This window comes from Contarinia nasturtii, unplaced genomic scaffold, assembly GCF_009176525.2.
Source record: "Contarinia nasturtii isolate CC-2019 unplaced genomic scaffold, AAFC_CNas_1.1 Cnas_scaffold_1371, whole genome shotgun sequence".
NCBI classification, from domain to species: Eukaryota; Metazoa; Arthropoda; class Insecta; order Diptera; family Cecidomyiidae; genus Contarinia; species Contarinia nasturtii.
This window is the reverse complement of record NW_022198708.1, coordinates 2,245,549-2,268,541: the sequence shown is the minus strand read 5'-3', so window position 1 is coordinate 2,268,541 and position 22,993 is coordinate 2,245,549. Positions and strand designations below refer to the sequence as shown.

The 22,993-nt window shown below is 33.0% G+C and overlaps 4 protein-coding genes across 11 annotated transcripts; 1 reads left to right on the top strand and 3 right to left on the bottom strand.

Moving 5' to 3' along the window:
* Window positions 1–1,044: 1,044 nt before the first annotated feature.
* Window positions 1,045–5,394, bottom strand: LOC116345846. 2 transcript variants are annotated; one of them, XM_031775558.1, is made up of 7 exons: window positions 5,201–5,394; window positions 3,656–3,853; window positions 2,854–2,986; window positions 2,607–2,756; window positions 2,369–2,496; window positions 1,996–2,282; window positions 1,045–1,921 (listed from the first exon to the last, which is right to left on the bottom strand). In XM_031775558.1, exons 2-7 carry the CDS (start codon window positions 3,713–3,715, stop codon window positions 1,564–1,566), a joined length of 1,116 nt encoding a protein of 371 aa, XP_031631418.1. In that variant the 5' UTR covers window positions 3,716–3,853; window positions 5,201–5,394; the 3' UTR covers window positions 1,045–1,563. The 2 variants fall into 2 exon arrangements, with proteins under 2 accessions (XP_031631418.1, XP_031631420.1); XM_031775560.1 differs by lacking the exon at window positions 5,201–5,394 and adding an exon at window positions 4,503–4,679.
* Window positions 5,395–6,482: 1,088 nt separating this feature from the next.
* Window positions 6,483–15,009, bottom strand: LOC116345877. 7 transcript variants are annotated; one of them, XM_031775593.1, is made up of 8 exons: window positions 14,900–15,009; window positions 10,798–11,716; window positions 9,438–9,552; window positions 8,987–9,160; window positions 8,186–8,322; window positions 7,815–8,096; window positions 7,013–7,742; window positions 6,483–6,952 (listed from the first exon to the last, which is right to left on the bottom strand). In XM_031775593.1, exons 2-8 carry the CDS (start codon window positions 10,840–10,842, stop codon window positions 6,924–6,926), a joined length of 1,512 nt encoding a protein of 503 aa, XP_031631453.1. In that variant the 5' UTR covers window positions 10,843–11,716; window positions 14,900–15,009; the 3' UTR covers window positions 6,483–6,923. The 7 variants fall into 7 exon arrangements, with proteins under 7 accessions (XP_031631453.1, XP_031631452.1, XP_031631458.1 ...); XM_031775592.1 differs by lacking the exon at window positions 14,900–15,009 and adding an exon at window positions 14,125–14,443; XM_031775598.1 differs by lacking the exon at window positions 14,900–15,009 and adding an exon at window positions 14,125–14,443 and having other exon boundaries at window positions 7,019–7,742.
* A 1,814-nt stretch (window positions 15,010–16,823) lies between these two features.
* Window positions 16,824–18,008, bottom strand: LOC116345764. Its single transcript, XM_031775434.1, has 3 exons — window positions 17,616–18,008; window positions 17,461–17,544; window positions 16,824–17,327 (listed from the first exon to the last, which is right to left on the bottom strand). The coding sequence occupies exons 1-3, from the start codon at window positions 17,789–17,791 to the stop codon at window positions 16,964–16,966; spliced, it is 624 nt and encodes a 207-aa protein (XP_031631294.1). The 5' UTR covers window positions 17,792–18,008; the 3' UTR covers window positions 16,824–16,963.
* A 2,353-nt stretch (window positions 18,009–20,361) lies between these two features.
* On the top strand, window positions 20,362–22,080 carry LOC116345751. The gene is made up of 2 exons (XM_031775407.1): window positions 20,362–20,500; window positions 20,582–22,080. The coding sequence occupies exons 1-2, from the start codon at window positions 20,486–20,488 to the stop codon at window positions 21,854–21,856; spliced, it is 1,290 nt and encodes a 429-aa protein (XP_031631267.1). The 5' UTR covers window positions 20,362–20,485; the 3' UTR covers window positions 21,857–22,080.
* Window positions 22,081–22,993: the final 913 nt, after the last annotated feature.

Below are 22,993 nucleotides of genomic sequence, written 5' to 3'. Positions count from 1 at the left end.
TAAAAGAGTTTTTATTTTTTTAATTTTGTGACCTGTTCGAGGGGGAGCATTGATAAAATAAATTTCATGTTCAAATAAAACGATCACATTTCACTGTGATATACATTTAATTTATAATTTTAAATATTAACAAGAATACATCTCAATCTGACATTGATTTCACTGACAAATCAGCGATGTGGCGTAAAATAATTTCACTATGTTTTTTTTTTTTTTTTTTTTGTATGTGACAACAGTATTTTTGCTTCCTGGCTCTCTCGCCCGTTGTTTCTTTCAATAATTCATTTAAAATATATTATTAGTTTTGTATATTAATGCACATCTCTACTTACGTATTTATTATATTCGATTTAGATTAATCCTTAACATTGTAAATATTGATTCAATGCTATTTTTTTGCACTGCGATTGGAATTCTTGAACACGTTTCTCAGTCATGCCAGACACATAATACATTGTATTCAATAAAGTGAATTGCATTTAGGGGATTTTCAATGTTATATTGGTGTTCAATTTTCGCGTCTACTACAGTTTATATATTTTTCTTTATAAAATTATAATATTATGGGCTAATGTTTTTTTCTTTTGTTTTGATTCGTCGTTTAATGATTTTTTTTTCTGAAATTTAGTATCGAGATTAGTGGTTTGCTGATTGAATCAATGTCATGAATTTCGCGATTGATTAATAGATACGAAGCCTTCGAAGCATCTAGAAATTTAATGTAACTTACCAACTGTGTTAATCTAAGCTATTTTACATTTGGAGCCATTTTGGAGATAATTCAAAGAATTTTAACTCCGAACGTAACTACCTTTTTTGATTACATCAAATAGAACTTTTAAAAGCATGGAATAACGTCCATTGGATATCTAGATATTGGCCTGAAATTAATTTTGAAATTATCTGAGATATCACATCGAGTATGAAAGATGAATAGACGTCCGCGGAATTTTACTTGATTATAGACATACGTGCGTACTTGATGTTTTTCAAATTGTGACCTCTTCGAGGGGGAGCATTGATAAAGATTACGTGCCATGTAAATATATTTGATATTGATATAGATTTATTTTATATAATTTTAAATAATAATAATGTCATACATCTCAAGTTGACTATAATTTTAACACATCAATTATATGGCGTGAAAGAGATTATTTCAATTTGTGCCAAGTTTTCTATGTTTTTATGTGATAACGATATGTTTGTTTACTCACTCTCTTGTTTTGTTATTTTGGAATCGTTTCGCAAATTATATAGATATAAATTCGTTTTGTTTATTGATATACATCGGTTTGAAAATGATGTTTCGATGCTGCTTATTGGATATACATATTTCAGTCATGCTTTCGCACTGAGTTTATAAACAGAATTCGTATGTATTTGAGAGGAATTTTAATTTTATGTCGCTTCTACTAGAATTTATTGTATTTTTTTTAGTCTCAATAAATAAAATATAATGTACAATATGTTCTTTGTACTTCGGGTTCGTTAACTATTCCAATTTATTTCTAACGATTAAATTAAATTAAAAGGAATTTTGGTTTGTGCGTAGTTGAAATCCTAATATCGTGATGAACGCAGTGCTGATCTAAGCGGTGGTCGTGTTTCAAACGAATCATGAATATTTGGACTGTAATCAGGTTCTGGTAGATGAATTTCACGTGGTTGACGTTTTTTCGTTGTTGACGCTTGGCCATTCATTACATGACCGTTGTTAACCGTTGAATTTCCACGTGGTTTTCTTCCATTCAATTTATCAATGTAACGCAAGTAATTCAGTTGCTGAGCTTCATAATGTCGTTTTCGTTCTTCAAATAGGGCAGCCGCTTGATTTTGTCGATACGCATCTTTTGTTGGTCGATCCACTGGACTCATTTGATAACTGTAATTTTGAAGTGAACTAAGCCATTGATCATCTCTGTAAATAGAATGTTGTTGTTGTTTTAAAGAAAATACATCGTCTTTTGCGAAATGGAAAACATGAAAACAAACTTTTCTGTATATGGGCTTGTATTTTGATGTGGTATCTTCTTGCGCATCGTTCCATCCGGTGAAACAAACGTTGGATTCGAAATCGCCGCCTTGATGCGATTATAATCGGATATTTTGAAAGTCTGTGTGAAGAAATAGATACACAATACAATATTGATCAACCATATTGTGTATCCGCGCAATGCCACGCTCATCATTACACCGGCTGCTGTTTTTGCGGCAACGATCAGGTATTGCGGTTGTGATGTACCAACCATTTCATCGACAGGAATACTATGCGTTTCGTGCTAACAACCAAAAACAGTATTTTTTTAAGTGACAACATTAAAACGAAAAAAAAAAAAAAACTTTCGTTTCAATCAATTTTCCTTACTCTTAAGGTATCATAATCGAGCCCAAATGCAACACCTAATCCCAAATCCAAAATCGATAAACTGGCCGTTAAAAAGATCCAAACAAATAGAAAGTAATTGGCATTTCGAAGTTTTACATACCGAACACCTATGCCCAATACACACATTTATTAAAAACCAATCAAATAATTTAATTACAATCGATAAAATCGTAAGCATGAGCTGTCAAAAAACATATTAATGTAATGCTGTACATACTTGTCAATAGTGTTATCGAACTGATTAACCATAGCGTTGAGATGCCACAGTAAACCCACATACAAATATGTATTTGCAACGGTTTTATTAAATTTAAACGATTAATCGAATTGAAATCGATGTTTGGCATTCCCGACTGAGAGCACGGACCTGAAATTCATTGTCAAATTATTAATATCAATTTCTAATTATTTTGCACATATTCAATAAGAAGAAGAAGAAGAAATGACAAAATATATTAAATTACCATGAAAATACATGTGGAACAGTGTTAATTCGGTTAGCGTACCGAGCGATGCAATCATGCCACGAAAATTGAATACACAAAAATAGGCAAGAATCGCTAGAATTGACATTGCAATCCATATTAGCGACTGTAGCTGTGAAAAAAGTGAAAAAAATAAATAAATAAATAATATTTAACACAAAATTAATTTATTGAGGTTGGACTGAGATCTTGAATTGTTGTGTTTTCTTTTATTCCATCGTTTTCTTTTATTCTTTTTGAATGTTTTTGAATGAAAGTGAACATACACACAGGTGATGGTGTGTTGTATTTACGTAAACGAGAATAATGTAATAAAAACATGGTAATGTAGGTGAAAAGCATCATTCAACTTAGAGAGAAAAAAACAAACGTTAGTTGTATACTCGTCAGAATCAATTAAAACAAATATCAATTGAAGCGAGTGACGAAGACAAGCAGAACATCGACGACGACGACGACGACGACGACAAACGAACGAGAGAAAAAAAACTGAACAAATAATTAAGTATTACACAAAATTATGGCGTGTATTCGAAAGAAGAAAAAAAAATATATGTAACAATACATGAGTCATTTGCATGCAAACCGACACGAAAATTATCGAAATTGTAGTGGTTTGTTTCAATATATTCTTGAATAGTTTACGTTGGCACTCATTATTCTTTTATGGCAACCACAAAAAAAAATATTATATTATATTTTCTGCTTAAATCACACTTTTCACATACGCTGACTTAGAGCCATTAAAAATAATAATAATGAAAATTGAATTTTGACTTACGATGCCGATGATTCCAGCAAAACACACAAGCGGTCGTAAAAGTCCATACGATTTATACATTTCACCTTCAACACAATCCGTTAATCGGTCTTATTTGTCTGTTAACCTTTTTTTTGTTAACGTAATCGTTACACACACGAAAAAGCAACAACATGAAACTATTTTGTTTTTAAATAATTCTATCACTCGTTCTATTTTCTGTAAAAATAGCGTCACATAATTGTAATTATTTATAAGAGGACATTTTTAACTGATCTTCATAATTGAAGGTGTTGTGTAAAAAGTCACTTGATCAAATAGTAAAAAATGTATCGAGAATCGTTTCGATTTTGATCGGTATTTCGTGTGAAAATTTCGTTCGTTTCCAATTTACAAGAAGAAATTTGAAGAAGAGAAAAAAAAAAACATGCGTTTAGTAACAGCAGCTCAATTTGTCTTTTCGCGCACCATTCAAAAGAAAAATGAGAACTGATAGACGATGTTATTTCGAACCGTTGTCGTTGCAAACAGATCAATAAGCACCCAAAATTATATTCTACATACAACGAGAGGCAAACAGCGAAAAAAAACACAAAATTAAATATTGCACATGTGTGTTGTTCTTGATGTTGGGTTTCACCGGTTGTCGCCGCCACGGCATTGCTATTTTATTGTTGTTATTGATCTTTCAAAGATTAGTCTCGTGTAGATTCTCTTTCTCACTCTGAATTCAATTGTCAAACGATGAAAATGAAACCACACACTTCCCAAAATGTACACCAAATTTTTATATTTTTATCACAAAAAGTCCAATTGTTCACTAACTTTTACTTGATTATCAGAACAATGCCGAACACATTTTTTGTACCTGCCTATTAGAATAAAGATTCAGCAACCGAATTTATGCCACAATGTAAAAGTAAATAAACGAACGCACATTTCGATATGCCGACACAGTTTTGAAAAGAATAAAAAAAATGAATGATTTCTCGATGCTAGTTCAACAACAATAATAAAGAAAAACACCGTATGAAAAAGATGGAGAAATAAAAACTTGAAACATAAAACGGAGAATGAAGTGTGTACAATTAATTCGATATTGATAATAGGCTAAATCGAAACAATACCATTGCGCAGAAGAGAAAATGTGATGTATTTGTATTCGCACCGACACCGACACGACATACGGAGCAAGATGAAAAAGCTGTATGTGGTGATGACAATATAATATTCATATGCGACAACTACGAGATGATTCGGTATGTAAACACGCGAAAAAAAACACACACAAACACCCGACAAAATACGTCATACAAAAATACGATACGACAATTTTCCGTTTTGCTGATCGAAGAAAAAGAAATTAAGATGCCTGGTTATCGGCGAACGAAAAAAAAATTCAATAATTCAACTCTGTTTAAACGCACACGCCAATTTGTATGATTAAGGTGTGGGTCATGGCTATACAAAATGCTGTCTTGTTTGTTTCTATTTTGGGGTTTCTTTTGTTTTTGAAATTTGAAATGATTCATTCGCACACCCGAACTGATCAAATCGATTTATCACCTTTTTTTGACACTTTGCAATCAATGGATCTTAATATATCATCATTTGCACTCCGTACGTAATTCGTTATGTCTCACGACAACGTAAATCCGAAATATCAAATTGCAATAAACAGACACAAAAAAAAACCATGCCCTCTAACTAAATCCTTCAATTACAATACACTCTATACGTTATCGCTTCATGAAATGTTTGCTATTGACGATCACCGATCGTCATTCGATTTTTTAAAAAAGCCAGAAAACGAAAGTGAATTATAATTATAAGCAAATAGAGAGCTTTTTATTTTGCGATATGTAAATTTATGAAGCACGAAGAACAAAAAAAAGAATCGGTTTAAATGTTGTCGAGCTACTTGCAACTTAATTTCTTCTTCAATTGTGTTTTTTTTTATTGTTCCCGCTGAAATGCACGGGATATGACCATGAATCATGTGAATTCCACAAATTGCAGTCGTACAATCATTTAATAATATGGGTATTTGTTTTATATGTCTGTTTATGTTATATTGTCATTTTTTCTCTCTATTTATGACAAAAGCGTCCAATTATCAATTTACCACCGACAAAATGAGCAAAAATAGTAGTTGAAATTACATTTTAATCTTTCGTGATATCAACGCTTAATGATGTTTTGCTGCTTTTCAGCAAATACACTTTAATGAGTGACAAGAGAAAGAGAAATCGAAATAGCAAAACAAATTGGCCGCACGATGTTTTGCATTTACATTTTCGTCCGTTCAAAACTGCATGTAAATTGAGAAAGAAACAAAAAACATGCCGAATGCGATGTTGTGTGTTTTGTGCTCGGGTTAAATAAATAATATTGTGACACAGACATCACAAACAAATTCGTTTTATCATCTCTCTGGTTTCACATTGAATGTACGAAAAAAAGTACGCGGTATTTTGATGCGTTCTTCAAAAAGAAAAAATTCGGCAAACATACACACAACAGATCGTCAATGGCTATGAATGAAAAAATTCAAATATGATACTTTTTTTTTCATTTTTCTTAATAAAATTTGTTACCTTGAACGAATAGTCAATTTTTCATTCGCCGTAACAATGCAAAATCAGCGAATGGTAACAAAATGCTGCGCTGTGCAAGACTACCATTCATTTCGCTTGAAAGAATCTGCACTGACCATCAACACATGGCAAATATTTCACAAAAATACAGGCGAAACGAATTCAATTTAAGTAAAACGAGAGAGTGTGTGTGTGTTTGAGAGAGAGAGAGAGAGAGAGAGAGAGAGAAAAGCATATTTATAAAGTGTTTCTTATTTTCAAATTCAAGATTTAATCGCAACAAACGATAACAATAATAATACCACGTTCGTTTCCATAACAACTATAAACGAGAAAACTAATTAATCATTTAGTGTACACCCAACACGTACGTTGTTTTGTTTATGTTATTTAATAATAAATTAAAAAAAAATTCGAAAATGAAATTCTTCAACAAGTTATCAATATACTAGATCTTGGTTTTTTTTTTTTTTTTTTTGTATATTGTTATTTGTCTGTTTGTTTGAATTAAACGGTAACCTAAGTTATGACTGTAAAATCAAATGTCGTGTTCAATAGGAAAACTTTTGAATGAATTAACCAAGGGCATGTATCAGAACGACGAATCTCATCATCTGCATCATGTCAATCACGGTGTCTGAATGTTCAAAGTCCCGATTATTAACGGTTTCGAGCATTTGGCCACTGATTAATTAATACCGATATTCTGGACCGCTCCAGTCTGTAAAAAGAATAAATTTGTGATAAGTTAAATCAATATGTGAAAGAAAATCATCCTTACACTTACGATCACCCTTTTTTGGGTTGATAAATTTTTTGGCTGGCACTGAACGACGTTGCTCGGCTCCTGTAACATTTACACCTGATCGATCTTTCGATGGAAATTTTATGGTATAATCGGGTACGGGCACCGGTGGTAAATCTTCGTCATCACGAAGTTCAACGAATGATTTTTTCGGTTTTATAACATCGGATTGAGCACCAAAATATGACCATGGAAGTTGGCTTCGTAGCTCTTCACCAGTATATTGAACCGATTGATGGTGATGCTCATCGGCTGGCATAACATACGAGGAATCCGATAACTTTTTCAATAGCGACGGTTTTTGTGGTAAACGAAAATGTGGACGTTCTATTTTTAACACTGCATCGGTTGGCATTTCTTTCCAATTGTACGATTTTCCATCATTTCGTGCACCATTTGAATTGGTTGCCATATTTGCATAAGACAAATGCACTGTACTATTTGAATGGCCACTGTCATCGCTCCACGATGATTTTTTCGATGATTTATCCTCGTGACTGCTGTTTCGTGAATTAGCCATTGCACGTTTATTCGCATGATTATCAGGCTCATCAATCGATTCACCTTTCAGTGGTTCAATATAACGACGACCAATTGTTCGACTTAAATCATATTTATCTTGTTGATAGCCTAAATTATCATGCTGATACTGATGATAATAGCTTGGATCACTGTAACGACTTCGTTCGGTAGTGGGAAAATGATTCTGCAAAGCAAAAATAATGATGACAAAAAATAAAATTAAAATTAAAATAAAAAAAAAAATTGTCATGTGTACCTCAAGTATGTTGTCATTTCCGTGTGCGTGACTTCGGGCATATTGAAAATCACGTTCATCACTGGAGTCGGGCGTCCGTTTGCCGCCATACAGGATATTTCTTGCGTATGCCAACACAATCGGTATGCTAAGAATATTAAAGCACCAAAATATAAATCCGCGTCCAGCAACGATTAACATTATGACAGCTGGTATTGGTAAAACGTTCGGATCAATTATGAGCTCCGCAATTTCGGTCCGTGTATTTTGCATGTGTAAATGTCGAACAAATGACTCGGTGTTCTGTAATTGTAAAAAAAATAAGTATCATTAATAAATTGAGCATGGTTTGTTTGTTGTTGTTTTATTTTGGCCCTTTATTATATACCAACCAAGGTGTTAAATAGATCATAGAAGAAAAATCCCACAGCAACCACATCGAAAATTGATGTAATCGTGCAAAAGACAGCCCATGGCATCATTAACAAATAGTAAGCGACTCTTCCCAGACACGCCATAAAGCAACCAACTGGAAATTGAATTCGAGATAAAGAGTAAGAAAGATAGAGCTTTAACAAAAAGAAGATAGCAGTGTGAGAGAGGTAAGTGAATGACAAAAGAATGTTCATGGCAGAATTCGTGAGATCAAAGCAATTGAATGTAACCGATTCAAAATCGAAATTCCATTACATGTGTGTGAGGCTTAATATGACAACACCAATCAATATAATTATTGTGTTTATTGAATTGATCAAATGCTATGCATGTGATCTTTTGCGGATTATAATAATGAATCAACAAAATAAAAGAGAAACCCGTTTCATTGTTTTTTACGCTGATGCCTTAAGTCGATACATGCAATTGAATTGTTGAGCAATTACATTAACTTTAACATGCATAGACACTTTATTTTCACGAACGAATCTATACAATGCGCATTGTGTGCGCGTTTGCAGTTGTAAATCATGTAAATCAATTACAAAAAACATGGACACAAGCAATTTCATTGTATTCATCTGTGTTTACTTTTCAGTTAAGCGCCTATCGAAGAGAGACGCGCTAACTTGTACACACTCTTTTAGGCCATCGCATCCATCGTCCAGATAAGTGAAAAACAAGTACACGTTCAAATAATAAAATCAAATAGAAGCATGATTTTTGTGTTAAAACACAACCGAATTGTATTAACATACCAATTAACATGAGTGATGTAATGATCCAAATGGTGCTTAACAACAGATAGACTAGAGCTATAATGTTTGTCCTAAATGCAACATGAGTAACAGCTTCATTGGGTGGCCAAACTGGTTCAATCGGTGGCGGATTATGGGTGACAATATTCCATTGAATCGGACCACATTTTTGATCTAAACAAAAAAATGAGACGCAAATCGATGATTATTAAACGTTCAGTATTTTCGCTTGTTTTTTTCTCTATTGGATTAATCCTTCGTCTCCTCTGCTCTTTGTGATCTCAACAATGATAAATTAAGGGTATCGCAATTTTAACGTATTCCGTCAGTCTATTGAGCAAATAGAAACGCGCTTTTGTTTGGCTTTGCATTTATAAAACAAATGTGATCCACATTTTACGAATTGGCTGTGGTGTGTGTTTTTCTGTCTTAATTCTTTTTTTTTACTTACCTCTAAAGAAGATAATATACATTAAATACGGCACTCTTGATTGTGTCATTGGTAGTTGACAATCATGAGCGAGCAATGCCAATATGGACATTATACCATAGGCAAAACCTTGAATCTGTATGAAAACGATATAAACGGAAATCAAATATTAGTCCAATGCTTTATATCTAATTCAATAAATGTTTTGATCAATGGGTGTCATGCATCAATTAATTGCGCACACTTCGTATCGAAATCGGTTTTTGACAATGTGTGGTTTTTGTGTTTTTGTGTGGTGGGTTAATTGACAAATTATTGGGAATTCTCTTTTCAATTTATGATTACTCTCATGACATGACTGATTGAATTTTTCATTTTTGTGGCAATCCATTCAGTGGTTAGATGAAACAATCAAATTCAATGCTAAATTCAATGTCAAATAATTTGCCAAAGGAGAGTAAGAAGAAAAATTGTGATGGGAATTTTAATTTGAAATGAAAAAAAAATTGAGGTGACAAATTTTGTATATGTAGAATAGACAGAGAGACTTTGTATTCTATGGTTGCTACATTTATTTATAAGCAGTTTCTTTTTTCAAATGAAAGAATTCCCAGATTACAAATGCGATGAATTGCGAAGATTTAACAAATCTGATAAGATGTTTTATCAACATCGGTGCTTATTTTATCGCCAACGTTTGTACTTTGTGCACTGGAATTCTCTAGGGTAATCCCGTGTTTTTCCCACATGCCTTTTAAATGGCATGTATGCCATCTCGTATGACATTAGAATAAATAAACGACAATGTTATCATCTCATAAAAATACACACTTTTTCATTAATCATTGACAATTCCTTGGAAATTATTTGTTTCGATCTTATCATAATACCTAGGCTTTATTTCATTGTTTCAGAATTTGGTAAGTTTTCGGATTGTGTTGAGAACAGTTTAAAATTGTTATCAAACAGAGCCAAATACAAACATTGACAAATCAGAGAAGGGAATAAATGAAATTAACACATTTTTATAGCAAATAATAAGTTCTAAATTGTGTGAAATATTTCCCACATTTTACAATCGGTTTCTTGAGCATTAAGATAGGACCGAAAATCCAAACTCCGAAGAAATTAACCTTTGGCATGAAAGTATCTGTATTATTTTAGAAAAATTACGCCTTTGTCTTATTTACACTTATTTCAATGTGTGTCATTCAAAAAGCAATTTCGGTGCATATTGGAATTGTTGTTAATGTCACACACACACAATCGTCGGTCGCTTTAGAAATATGCACAATTAATTCAAAACCCAAGATATGAAGAAGAAATAAAAGAGTACAAATTTCAAGGCATTTTTTTCGCTTAGATTGAATTATACACTTACAACTGACCACACTCCAATCAAAATTACTATACACCGAGCCGACATGGTTAATCAATTTGAATTTTATTTTCAATTAGAGAGAAAAACTTAGAAATTCACTTGAATAAATAACGCGGCACATAAACACTGAACGAACCACGAAGAAAAAAAGTGAAGATCTCTAGTTGCTTTGAATCTCAATAAACTCGTATTATGATTTGTGTGTTGAAATTGATATTCTCTGGCTACTGCTATTGCTGTTATTGCATTCGCATTGATCACATTACAATCGATTTGAAGAATTTTTCGGATCACACCATTTCAGTTGGGCCACCGTTTTTTTTGCTCACTCAATTTTAAGATTCAATCACGCGCACCGGCTGCAAACACTTGAATAAAACTGTCCACCAAAGATTAAAACACTTCTTATGATTTATTTTTGATAATTGCGCTGTACACAAAATATTTTTTGAATATGTGTCCATAACATTAAAATAAACAACAAACTATTTGCCAACAGCACTATATGAACAAATCTGATAAAGTACTTGCACAACACATTGTTTCTACAGTTGCTATTGCTATTGATGACCACAATGTGATACACACATACACGCACCAAAAAAAAAAATCCGAAATTGTCGCCCTTTTGTTTTGCTGGTATTTCAACTAGTAGACAGATTCAAATGATACACATCCAACAGTTTCAATAATTGTTTTCGAAACGAAAAAGCCCCGCGCGCTCGTTTGAAGCCTATATGGCTTGTTCGTGCCGATCATGAAAGCGTTTTGGGAAACAGGTGAACTGTAATTTTAAGCGGACATCACTGCTCAATGTACACACACACAGAGATATCTAAACAAATACACGTTTGCATATCAATTGCTCCAACATGTGATCATTGTTTGGCGACGACGGGAGTGAATGAGGACTGTACGTCTGAAATTAACAAAAAAAAAATTATAATAAAGATATGTAGAGAAAAATTATTTTTTTTTTTACTTGAAAAATTTAACTGATATGAAAGCAAAATAAACAACGATTTGAGATATTAAATAATGAAACACGTATCACACACTTGTGCACAATAATAAATGTGCGCCTTTTTGTAATTGTTGTTACTGTTTCTGTTGTTGTTGCTGCCTATGATGATGTTTTTTTTTGTTTATGTATTCTAGAGGAGTGTATCTTTTTGCGTCAGATACACATATGAATTATAGCTTAGTTGATATTGCCGCTTGTTCGAATTCAACTAGCTTTGATGCGTTCGCGATTTTGCGCTCGGTTTTGCAGCACGATTTCGTACCAATTTGTGTGACACACAAGCCTTTTTATGCCCCCGATATTATTTGAATATTAATATTTTGGTGTCGATTGCATTGCGATTATCATTAGTTTGATTGTGGTTATTCCTTGAGGCGTACACACCTTCTGCACACTTTTTTTTGTTCTCTCGGTTAATTACCTGGGATGGGTGCTCATTACCATTTTTTTTGTATTTTCTATTTTAATCGTAGTCTACGGCATAATCTTTTATCGATTTTTGCACAATATACAAAAACAATTGCCTATTTTACGATTTTTTTTAAAGCGATAACCGATAGGCGTTGATTTTTTTTGTTATCGTTTGTTATTTTTGGCGTATTTCAATTCAATTTCGAGAGGTTTAAAAAAATCGAGTTATAATGCAGATTTTTCATTGCACCAGTTGTCGTTCTCATTCACTATTCGAATCGATGACGAAATTCAATAAAACACTTGCGCATACATACGACAATTCGTGTTCTTGTCGACGCTCTGATCGTCTATTGCACTCTGCACAATCACTCGCTTGCTACTTGATCACTTGTTCATATGTTCGGTTGCTTGTTCACCGAAATTATTTACAGAGGGAGAGAGAGAGAGATCTCGCACAACGCAATTAAATCGTTTTATCCAAAATGCTTTATGTTCAAATCCACAACGGCAAAATTGTCGACTATCATACCGTCGATTTTCGTCGTCGACTTTTAATTTTGGGTCATTAAAATTTACTTAAAATATTAATGTGTGTGGTAATTATTATATGCGTCTTTTTTTGTCACCGGTTCGGTTTGTTGAGATTGTGGAATGTGTCAATTAGACACAATGTATTACTTTTGAGCATAAATGCGAATATGTACGGTCAACATTGAATTTTACCACACCACCAATTGACCGATTGAAATCCATTAAACTCAAAAATTGAAATATATGTATGTTACATATGCACACACGTTCACTCAATTCATTTGTTTGGTTTGGCATATTTCTCACTATACAACTTCATTTTTTTCCAATGCTCCACACTAAATCACAATTACCTGTCACACAATTCGCAGCTCGTTGTTTACTAACATAAATAATTTTCGTTTGTCAATCGTTTTGTGTGTGGATCACAAAAGCGAACAAGCTATTCCAAAAGCAGCAACAACAACAAATAGCAAACACACTCAGATTTCAAAGATTGGAAGCAATTTAAACGATATCGACAACATCGGACAACAATTCAAACGTGTGTACTCGTGTACGTGCATCAATTAGTGCGATTGCCAACTAAGTCGACAATTTCAACTTACGTAGAGAGCGAAAGAGAAAAAAAGGCGCACAGAAAAGAATAAATTTTATTATTATCGTTTGTGTTTTTATTTCAGTATGCAAATGTTTACATTTTTCGACTTAGCAAATTCAGAGCTTAATGTGGTTTCATTGGAATTGTGCGAGGAAGAGTAAGTGTCCGTGCATTTCGAACGATATGGGTTATGAAGCGAGAAAAGAAGAAAAAAAACACACGCACACGTTATGAAAACTTATCAGTAAATCCCCATTTGTACACAAAAGATTTCATTTCCAGTGAAGATATACACAGCTCGACTCGAATATTCCGCACAATACACAAAACTTATTGTGATTATTTGGCAAATTGAATTAAAACAACGAAATGAATAAAGTGAAAAACTTCTATGGCTCATTGTTTACAAACAGATTTCCCGTATTACACACACTTTGGATCCCAAATGTCGCGCTCCACCGCAATCCACCATCAGAGACACTGAGTTTTATCGCACTGTAAATGTTTATTGCGCGATAATTATAAACTACACTCGATTTTTAAATCAAAAATCCATATTGATTTTAAGTTTTGCTGATGAGTCGTCATTTGTCGTTTCTTTTGTAATTAAAACATTCGATTAAAATGCGCACATCAGCATTTAATTGAACAATCTTTTGCAGACCGACCACTAAATGCCGGATAAAAAAAACAGCTAAATAGGTAGTCAACAGTATTGCCGGTGAATCTTACTTAATCAGCAATTTTTCACACTTACACATGTCTGCAGAACATTTTCGCAATATTATTTTTAAAAAAAAGAAACCAAAATCTTTTTTTTTTCAAATCGTTTCTATAGTTCAAAGCAAATAATTTAATTTATTAAGCAAATTGAAATAATTTTGTTTTTGTTGAGTGTGTTTAATTTTGTGTCGATTTATGCCATGATTTGATACGAAACGAAACGAAAAAAAAAAACATATGCTAAAAATTAAAAGCACAGTTAGTTGCTTAAATTTACATCGAAGCACCAAGCACTAGCAAATATATATCGAATGCGACCATACACCGTCTGCAACACTACACCGACTACTTGGAGAACGATCGAAACACTGATGTGTTCATAAGAACACTTATAACTGTGTAATTTGCCATTATATATCTGGCCGACTGATCCACGTTCGCGAGTATAGCATCAGAATTATACATTTACAATGCACTGACTGAGCTCTCTCTCTCTCTCTCTCTCTCTCTCTCTCTCTCTTAATCATTTTTAACTATGGTCGCATAATACACGTTACAAAAAAAAATAAATAAAATAAAATAAAAACTGAATATATAGAATACGGTAGATAGGCGCGCGCGCTTGTAGATATTATCTACGCTTCACCAACCACAAAACGAGCGAAATGAAAAAAAAATAAATAACCCGAAAAAATGGCAGTTAGTTTGTAGCTTAGGTAGAAAGGAGATAAACAAAATATGGAATAATTTTAAAAAGACTATATGTATTAAACACGTGATGTATGTGTACTTATTGCAGCAGAACATACATTATAATTACTGTATTTAGTGGTAAGCAATTGACTCATCGACTAAAATATTAATCCGACCACTTTTTATATGATTTGCGCCGTGCCTGTGTGTAAACTGTGGCTACAAAATCAGCCAAATGACCGGGTTTTCGAAAAAAATCACATTGAACATTTCGTTTTGGAAAAGATAACAAGACAAATCAGCATCTGGCCACTGTTAAAATCGATTTTCATCGATAAATTGCTTATCACGTTAGAATGATAGCAACTGAACGGAAACAGCAATGTGATGAACATAGCAAAGTTGTCATTTGTCATTGTCGTTATCGATATTCGAAATTATCAATGCGTTACTCATTTTCTCATTGAAAGATTCTCATTGATCGCACACTAGAACATACTCAACAAATCACTTTTGACTAGTTAATACATTTGTTCGGGAGCAAAGGGCATTCTGTCTATATACATTTCAGCACTCATGGAATATGTCTCAATTATTGAAATGAAATAATAGAAAAAAAAAGTCAACACAGACTTGAAATTATACAAATTCAATGACGAAGATTGAAATAAATATGTTGTCACAAATAATAAGATGGAGTGAGAAAAATTGGCGCTTGGTCAGTTTAGTAAACAATGTTGAACGTTGGTGCGCGCATATACACATCGAAATTTGATGGAAATTTGGTGCGATTTTTAGCAATTTCATTGACATGTTTTATGTGACGCATAAAGTCGCAAAATACCAGCTCAAACGATATTTTATTGAAAAGTCCGTGTTCTGAATAACAATATTCGTGATACACTGATGTCAATTGAATAAAACACATTGTCAAGTACACATTTATTCAATAACAAGAGCCGAAGCTCGTTCCCATCGTATTATTTTACAGCATAAAAACAAACGCGGTTCATTTATTTTTTTTTGTTCGGCGTTCCAATCATGATGATGATGCAGTGCGAGCACACCGTTCAAATTGTTGTATATGACGACGATGGATGGCAAATAGACGGAAAAATATAATATGAAAAATTTACTAAAACGAACAAAAAAACAAAATTCATGCCTATTTTTTGATTTGACCATGAATGGAACACAATTAAACATGCACGAAAAAAAACAGATCATTTATCGCTGGCTTCAAAAATAATCATAATAAAACCGCTTCTGCTCGCTGCACACACATACACACCTATATATATATATTTTATTTGTATACGTGCTTCGATTTTCGTGGTTTATCTCATTGCGATGATCTAATTCTCACTGCGTCAATTTTCATCGTGCTCGTATTATACACAATTAGCACGTTTAAATAACAATCACATGTTTTATTTATATGGTTGGCGGCATGATATGAAGAACTTGCGCCACTTTATTTGCATCAACTGAACTTGAACAAGAAGAATCTAGCATACATGCTATGTACCGAGAGAGACATTGAAGATTTGATCGATGTTGAAAGTTTTCTCGTCTTTTTTATTGCACTTTAAGTTGCTTATGCCATATACTTGCAGAGAAAGAGAGAGAGAGAAACGCCAAATAATTGAGTTTCTGATCAATTTTTTCAAAGTTTTTATTAAATTTTATTTTGCTTTCGACTGATATTTACAATAAAAAAATAACATATTCACCATGAATATATCACTTCAAAAGCGGTATCACTTTGTTTGTCATACGTTTGATTTTTTTTTCGCTGCATTTACAATTAATTTGTATCATCATTCTCAATTTTACAAACTATTTAACAAATAACCAGTTCAAAATTGACTATGATTACAACATATAAGACATATGACTATGCAGAAAAAAGTGACAAAATAATAATGTGGTCGTACATCATTTCTAATGCAAATGGTTTGTTCTGCTCTTTTTTCCCTTCAGATATGCTTTGCTTGTTGATTTGTTTCCGCATACATTTAATAAATAAAAGCCTAGATATTTTTCTGTTGGAAAATGCTGTACTAAACCTAGTGTTTGAACAATTAAAAATTAAAGTTGAGATATACACACATACAGTCTCTTAGTAAATACAATTTGATGGATTTTTTTTTCTTTTGTTCAAAAGTAATCTTTACGCATTACTCGTCGTCATCAGGTTCGATGGGTGCCTGAGCATCTATCAAAATTGGATTTGTTCCGTTCAAACCGGGAATTTTGGCAATATCCTCTGGATTTAAAATGGTACCATTTTCAGTGATCGAAGGTCGATGACTTAAGTTTATAAAACTGGTATCGCTGTGAGTAATATTGATAATCGTTCCAGTCAGCGGCAATGTACTTAATATGTCCGAAGCATTTTGTATGGTTCCCAAATCGATGGGAGCAATGCCTGTGAGCACTTGACCCGTCACATTCGTTTGCACTGGCAATGGAATTTCGCCCAAGTCAAAGTGTGATCCATTCGATTTGGCATCGAAGAATGTTAAATCCACACGCTCATGACTATGTCAATGGAGGAAAAAGTAAGAACATAACAATGCTATACATTTAAATGAACGAATAGGAAATGCAGAGCTGTTATAGTGCCTATAGCAACTCTGTAGAAAAGGAATATTTAGACTGAACAAACACTTACGAGTAATTTTCTTCAGATGAAGTGGCATTTTCGTCTGCTTCAGTTAAGATACCAATTTCATAAACGACCGCCTTTATCACGTATCTAATGAAATTTAAAATTTCGACATTTTAATTCGATGTTTATATATTTTTTCTAACAAATGTGATACTCACAGATCTTTTTTGGTTCCATTGACTGTAGCATTTTCGGCTGATTCTGCTGATGATTCGGCGGACGATGATGGAATTTGATCGGCGTTCAGAATTTGAGACAGCGGAATGGCATATATATTGGAGTTGAAGGTTAAAACCAACGCAACAACGATGGCACAGCACAATTTTACTTCCATTTTTCTTTAGCTTGTAGTAAATATGTTTGGTCGCAAATTGCTTCGTTTTTTTTGTTCTCAATTACTTTATCACACAAAATCGATGTTTTACTCAAACTGAATATTCTTTTCGTCGAATTTCTTCGCTGTTAAAGTGGAGCAATCAAATTAATATTATTTTGAGTCTCTCCTCTTAATAGTTTTGCGTCGCAACTAAATGAACCTCACACGAACCTTTACGATCAAAGACTGATGCTTCTTCAATTGGCGATCACCCTTATATACCGTTTAACATTGATCCACTAATTAGCTATTGCAAATTGATTGGTATATACGTGAATTGATGACAGTTTTCATAATAGCTTCATGTGATGCCAATATGATAGAGACACGTCGTCCATTCGTCCATTTGTTCAAAGATGAATCAATAAATTACACATGCCATTTGAAATCCGGCATTCATGTGTTGATTTGTTATTGATTATGAATGCAGAACAAAGTGCGAAATGAATTTCATTTAGTGATGGCGCAGTGAAACTAAAATTATAATTTGCGAACTTTTTTTTCTTCTTCTTCTCTTGTTTCATAAATATTGGAATCGTTTCGTCGTTTGGTTGACATTAGCATGAGTAAACCGTAGGCCTAAAGCATTTCAAAATTAGATGCATGAGAAAATTCACACCCATATTATCGATTTAATTTTATTCTATTCATTGAGAATTTAATGAATTAATTAATCCAAAGTTTTTTTATTACATTTTTCGTGGTATGTTAATTATAAAAATGTTTAGGGGAAAAACATATAACGCAAAAGTTTGGACTCATTCTGCCATTACTTATTGAATGCGCATAATCAATAATTAAACATTCACTATGTCGCTATAAGCACACGTTTCGCAAATCGGAATTTTTCTGAATATAGCCCTCCAAATTATTGCAGGGTATTGTTTTTGTCAATTAGTTGTTTATCCATTTATCTAAATGAGAATATTTTTTGGATTTTATAGCTTTTGTGAAAATAAATTGATTAGCATATGCAAGAACCAGTCCCACTGTGGGCGCACAAAAACAGTGCATTTTTTCATCGTCAAAATGTGAAATGTTATTGATTTTAATCCAAAACAAAAAAAAAAACGCAAAAATTTACCAGAAATTTCACGTCTTGCTAACGTAATTGTTTTGTTTATGAATAAAAGATTAGGGGAAAAATATTCCATCAAATATATACACTGTTTACTTTTTAACTGGCCCCAATTGCGGAAATCATCTGAATAAATTTTGCCAAATATTTGCGATTTGGATAACGATTCAGTCATTTCCTCCATTTTTATTTACTTGAGTGCAAATTGGTCAACTGTACTTGCATCATTGGAATTTACGATGGTGAGGTCAACTTTAATGCCACCTGCAATTGATTATAGATTCATCCCAATGGCACACGCTATAAAATGACAAAAACCATTCATCTCTTATACATGGAAAATATATATCACAACACGCCAGAATAGAAACACAATATATCGAAATATTCGTTTTGAGTTGCCACATTTGCTCCTTGGTTCCCATTATTTTTTTTTTTTGCAAATGCATAAAATTAAATAAGCTTCGAAATGCGAAGTACTTTAAGTTCGTACATAGAAAAAATGTGTATGACAAACGACCGATTAAAAAAATGTAAAATTCCATTGTATATAGCGACAACAACGGCGACGGCGTTGATGACAATGGCCGAATGTAGAAATTTTCCATTGTTTACTATTTAAATAAATGTACAGGTTAATTCAGCGAGTGAAAAAGAAATGTCTGTAAGTTTCTTAACTCTATCCTAATTGACACTAAATTGTTGAGCCATCAACAGGCAAAAAAAAGCTTGATCTTAAATTCAAATTTCAAATTAAGTGAAGCCGTTGCGATTTAAATCAATAAGAGACGGAGGTACAGGCGTTAGAACACTGAACGTACTATATTCATTATCAAATTGATTATTATTAGCACATTTGGCTGGTGAATCATTGTCATATGTGAAAAGCGATGAAAAGAGATGCGAAGGAAGTTTTCATCCTATCCATTTGACATCATCCAGAAAACTTGACCCATTTTTCGAAATGCGTTCCAGTTGAATTCAATGCATGTATTCCTAATTCTAGTTAAAAAGGAAACTGATTTAATCCAAAATTTAACGGTCATGATCAAAAACTGCCGAGTCATAAGACACGCGTATACGCTTCAGTAAGAAGAAGAGAAAAAAAAGAAAAGGAATCGAAAATGCTAATACTTTTTTTACATTTCAATTTACATCGAATGATGCGGCACATGTTTTGCTGATATAATGATTTGAAACTTTTCGTTATTTTCAATCTGTTGATCATCAATTTTTTTTATCACACAATCGATTTTTACGTTTTTGCCATAATCATCAGCAATGGTATTCGCTACATATCTCGTGGTCGCACCCAGTCAAAAGTTACTTTGTGCTAAAAACGATCTGAAAAGGTTTCAATTAGCACTCCATCGTTTTCGATCGAAAAGCTGATGCCACATATAAATAGCTGAGTTCGACAGAAAATCAATTTAATACTATATTTCGTGCTCTTGATGACATATTGAAGTTACGACAACGTCAAGTCAAGAGAGAAGAAATAAATAAGTGCTGCGATTGGAGAGTATATGCCGAAATATTATCAAGTAATTTGAATCAGAAAAAAAATCTCAACAATGAATTCATTTTTAGTAAGTCGTCCACTGACATGCACATTTTCTTTGGATCATTTTATTTAATAAAAAAATCAAACGTTTATTATTTTTTTTTAGATTGTATTTAGTGTAATTGTTTTAGCAAATGCAAAACCAACTGATTACAATGAACCACAATATGACGATATAAGCACAAGTGTTAGTGGCGAAAGCGATGAAAATTCCAGTTTAATTGCAACCAATCCATCTGGAGTGTTTACAAAATATCCGGATGATCCATTCGATAGTTATTCGGTACCAATTGTATACGATTCACCGCCAGAGGAGACGCGCATTCGACGTGAAACGGATTTGAACGCAACCGATACATCGATAGATGTGTTGAGTAAACAAACCGACCAAATTGAAGACGTAAAACGACCTGAACGAAAAACTGAAGAGCAAACCAAAGTGCCATTACGCGGTTTTATTAGCGCAATTGAATCCGACCTAGTCTCGAAGGCACTCCAAGTGAATTCACAATTAAATCAACGACGTCGACGAAGACGATCATTTGACCATGAAGACGACAACGAAGGTGATGATGATGAAGATAGTAAAGAAAGCGTGAATAATAAAAGCGATAATAGTACTGTTCAAAGCGATTCATTGGATGTCAATAAGAATTTCTTCGAAGGATTATTCAATTATACACGCCCAGAGCGTGAATCTGAAGATAAAGATGTAAAAATTCCATTAAACGGTTTGGTGCAGGCAGTCGAAACAACACTGGTAAATTCAGCGCAAAATTTAAAAGATTCCAAGCCTTCAAAACGTGATGTCTTCAATTCTACCAAAGATACATCGAAATCGAACACAGATAATTCAAATGAATCGCATCAAAATGATGCGGAAATAAAACAACAGCCCGACATTAAAGTAGCAAAAATCAAAAGTAGCGTTGAATTAAATTTATTGGGACCGATTGCATTTAAACCAGCTCCAACAGCAACCGAAGAATCGACACACAGTGACGAAGAAACCATTTCAACGACAGAGATTCCAATTCAAAAGACAAATTTATCGGTCATCAAAGAAAGCCATTCATTGAGTCTAGTACCTGGAGCTGATAAGAAAGTGACTCACGTACAAACGCAACAAATTTTACAAACGGTGTTTTCATCGAATTTGGCCATTTTTCCAACAATTCCACCAGAATCGATAAACGCACCATTGCCAACACATATTCCAACAACCGAAGAACCAGATCAAACAACAATCACACCAAAAGTGCCCACCAACACGAAAACCGAACAAGAATTGAAGCATGAACAACTAATGCAGAAAGCCCAACAACTCAAAGAGAAATTCGCCGAAATTCAAGCCGAACCAGTGATTTTGAGCCATTTTTAAAATTTCACACAAACATTCAACGATTGCAATAGAAAATTTCGATAGAAAATTGTATCGCAAAAAATTGTATTCCATTTAACAATAATTGTATTTGAGAATTACTCTCGTTTAATAGCGGTTAATATTTAACATTTACTTTTTTTATTGCCTATATGTATGCTCAAATGTCTATTTTGTATCTATTATCGCTTGAAATGATCTCACTTTGATCATTTCGTGTCAATAATATTGTGATAATCCTGATGCGCATAAAAAAAATATAAAATTTAAAAAGAAAACACATTTCAATGTTACCAGTGTTTTGATTAGTATTTGTCGTCATAATTTTATTTATCGATATCATTTGAACTGAAGCTGAACAATACGAATCGAATACATACACATTTTTCCGTCATTTTCAAGGCGTTCAAAAAATCATTTTCGCACATTGTTCATGGAATCAGCTCAAACTAATTAGCACTTTAGTGATGATATGGCAATTGGTTTGGTATTCTGAAAGCATTTTTCTTTCTTGACACGGCAAATAAGTTTTGAAAATCAGCAATTTTACACAAACGGATGTATAATTGGCATTCAATTTTTTGAACATAAACCCAAACACAATTTTGGTTTATTGTTGTTGGTTAAAAATGAATGATATATGAGGTAACAAAAAGTAACGTGAAACATAAAATCGGCACAGCTATCTAAAATAAGGGACGGCCAATTATAAACGCAGCCATGTATTCGTTACAATAACAAATCCGACAAGTGGAATCGCTGAAGTTTGAGTGCTGATATCTTTTATATGGCGTAAATCTGAAAATGAAGTAGACAAATGACATTCCAGCAATGTTAAATTCATTATTTTTAAATCAAGTTTTATTTCATAAATTAAAAATATTGAATAATTTACACGAACTTATGGTGAGCTTTTCATATCAAGTATCTAGAAAAAGTTGTCGTCCACATTTTTAAAAACATGATCCTATCCTGCCTGTTTAATCGCCTTTTATTTGGTGAAAACAACGTAGAAAAATGAATATATATATATATATATGAACTAAAAATTAGGGAAATCGTGGAAAGTTATTTGTTTTTTCTTTTTATATTGAAATACCCAAACAAAATCAAACGACTTTTTTTAAAAATAAAATT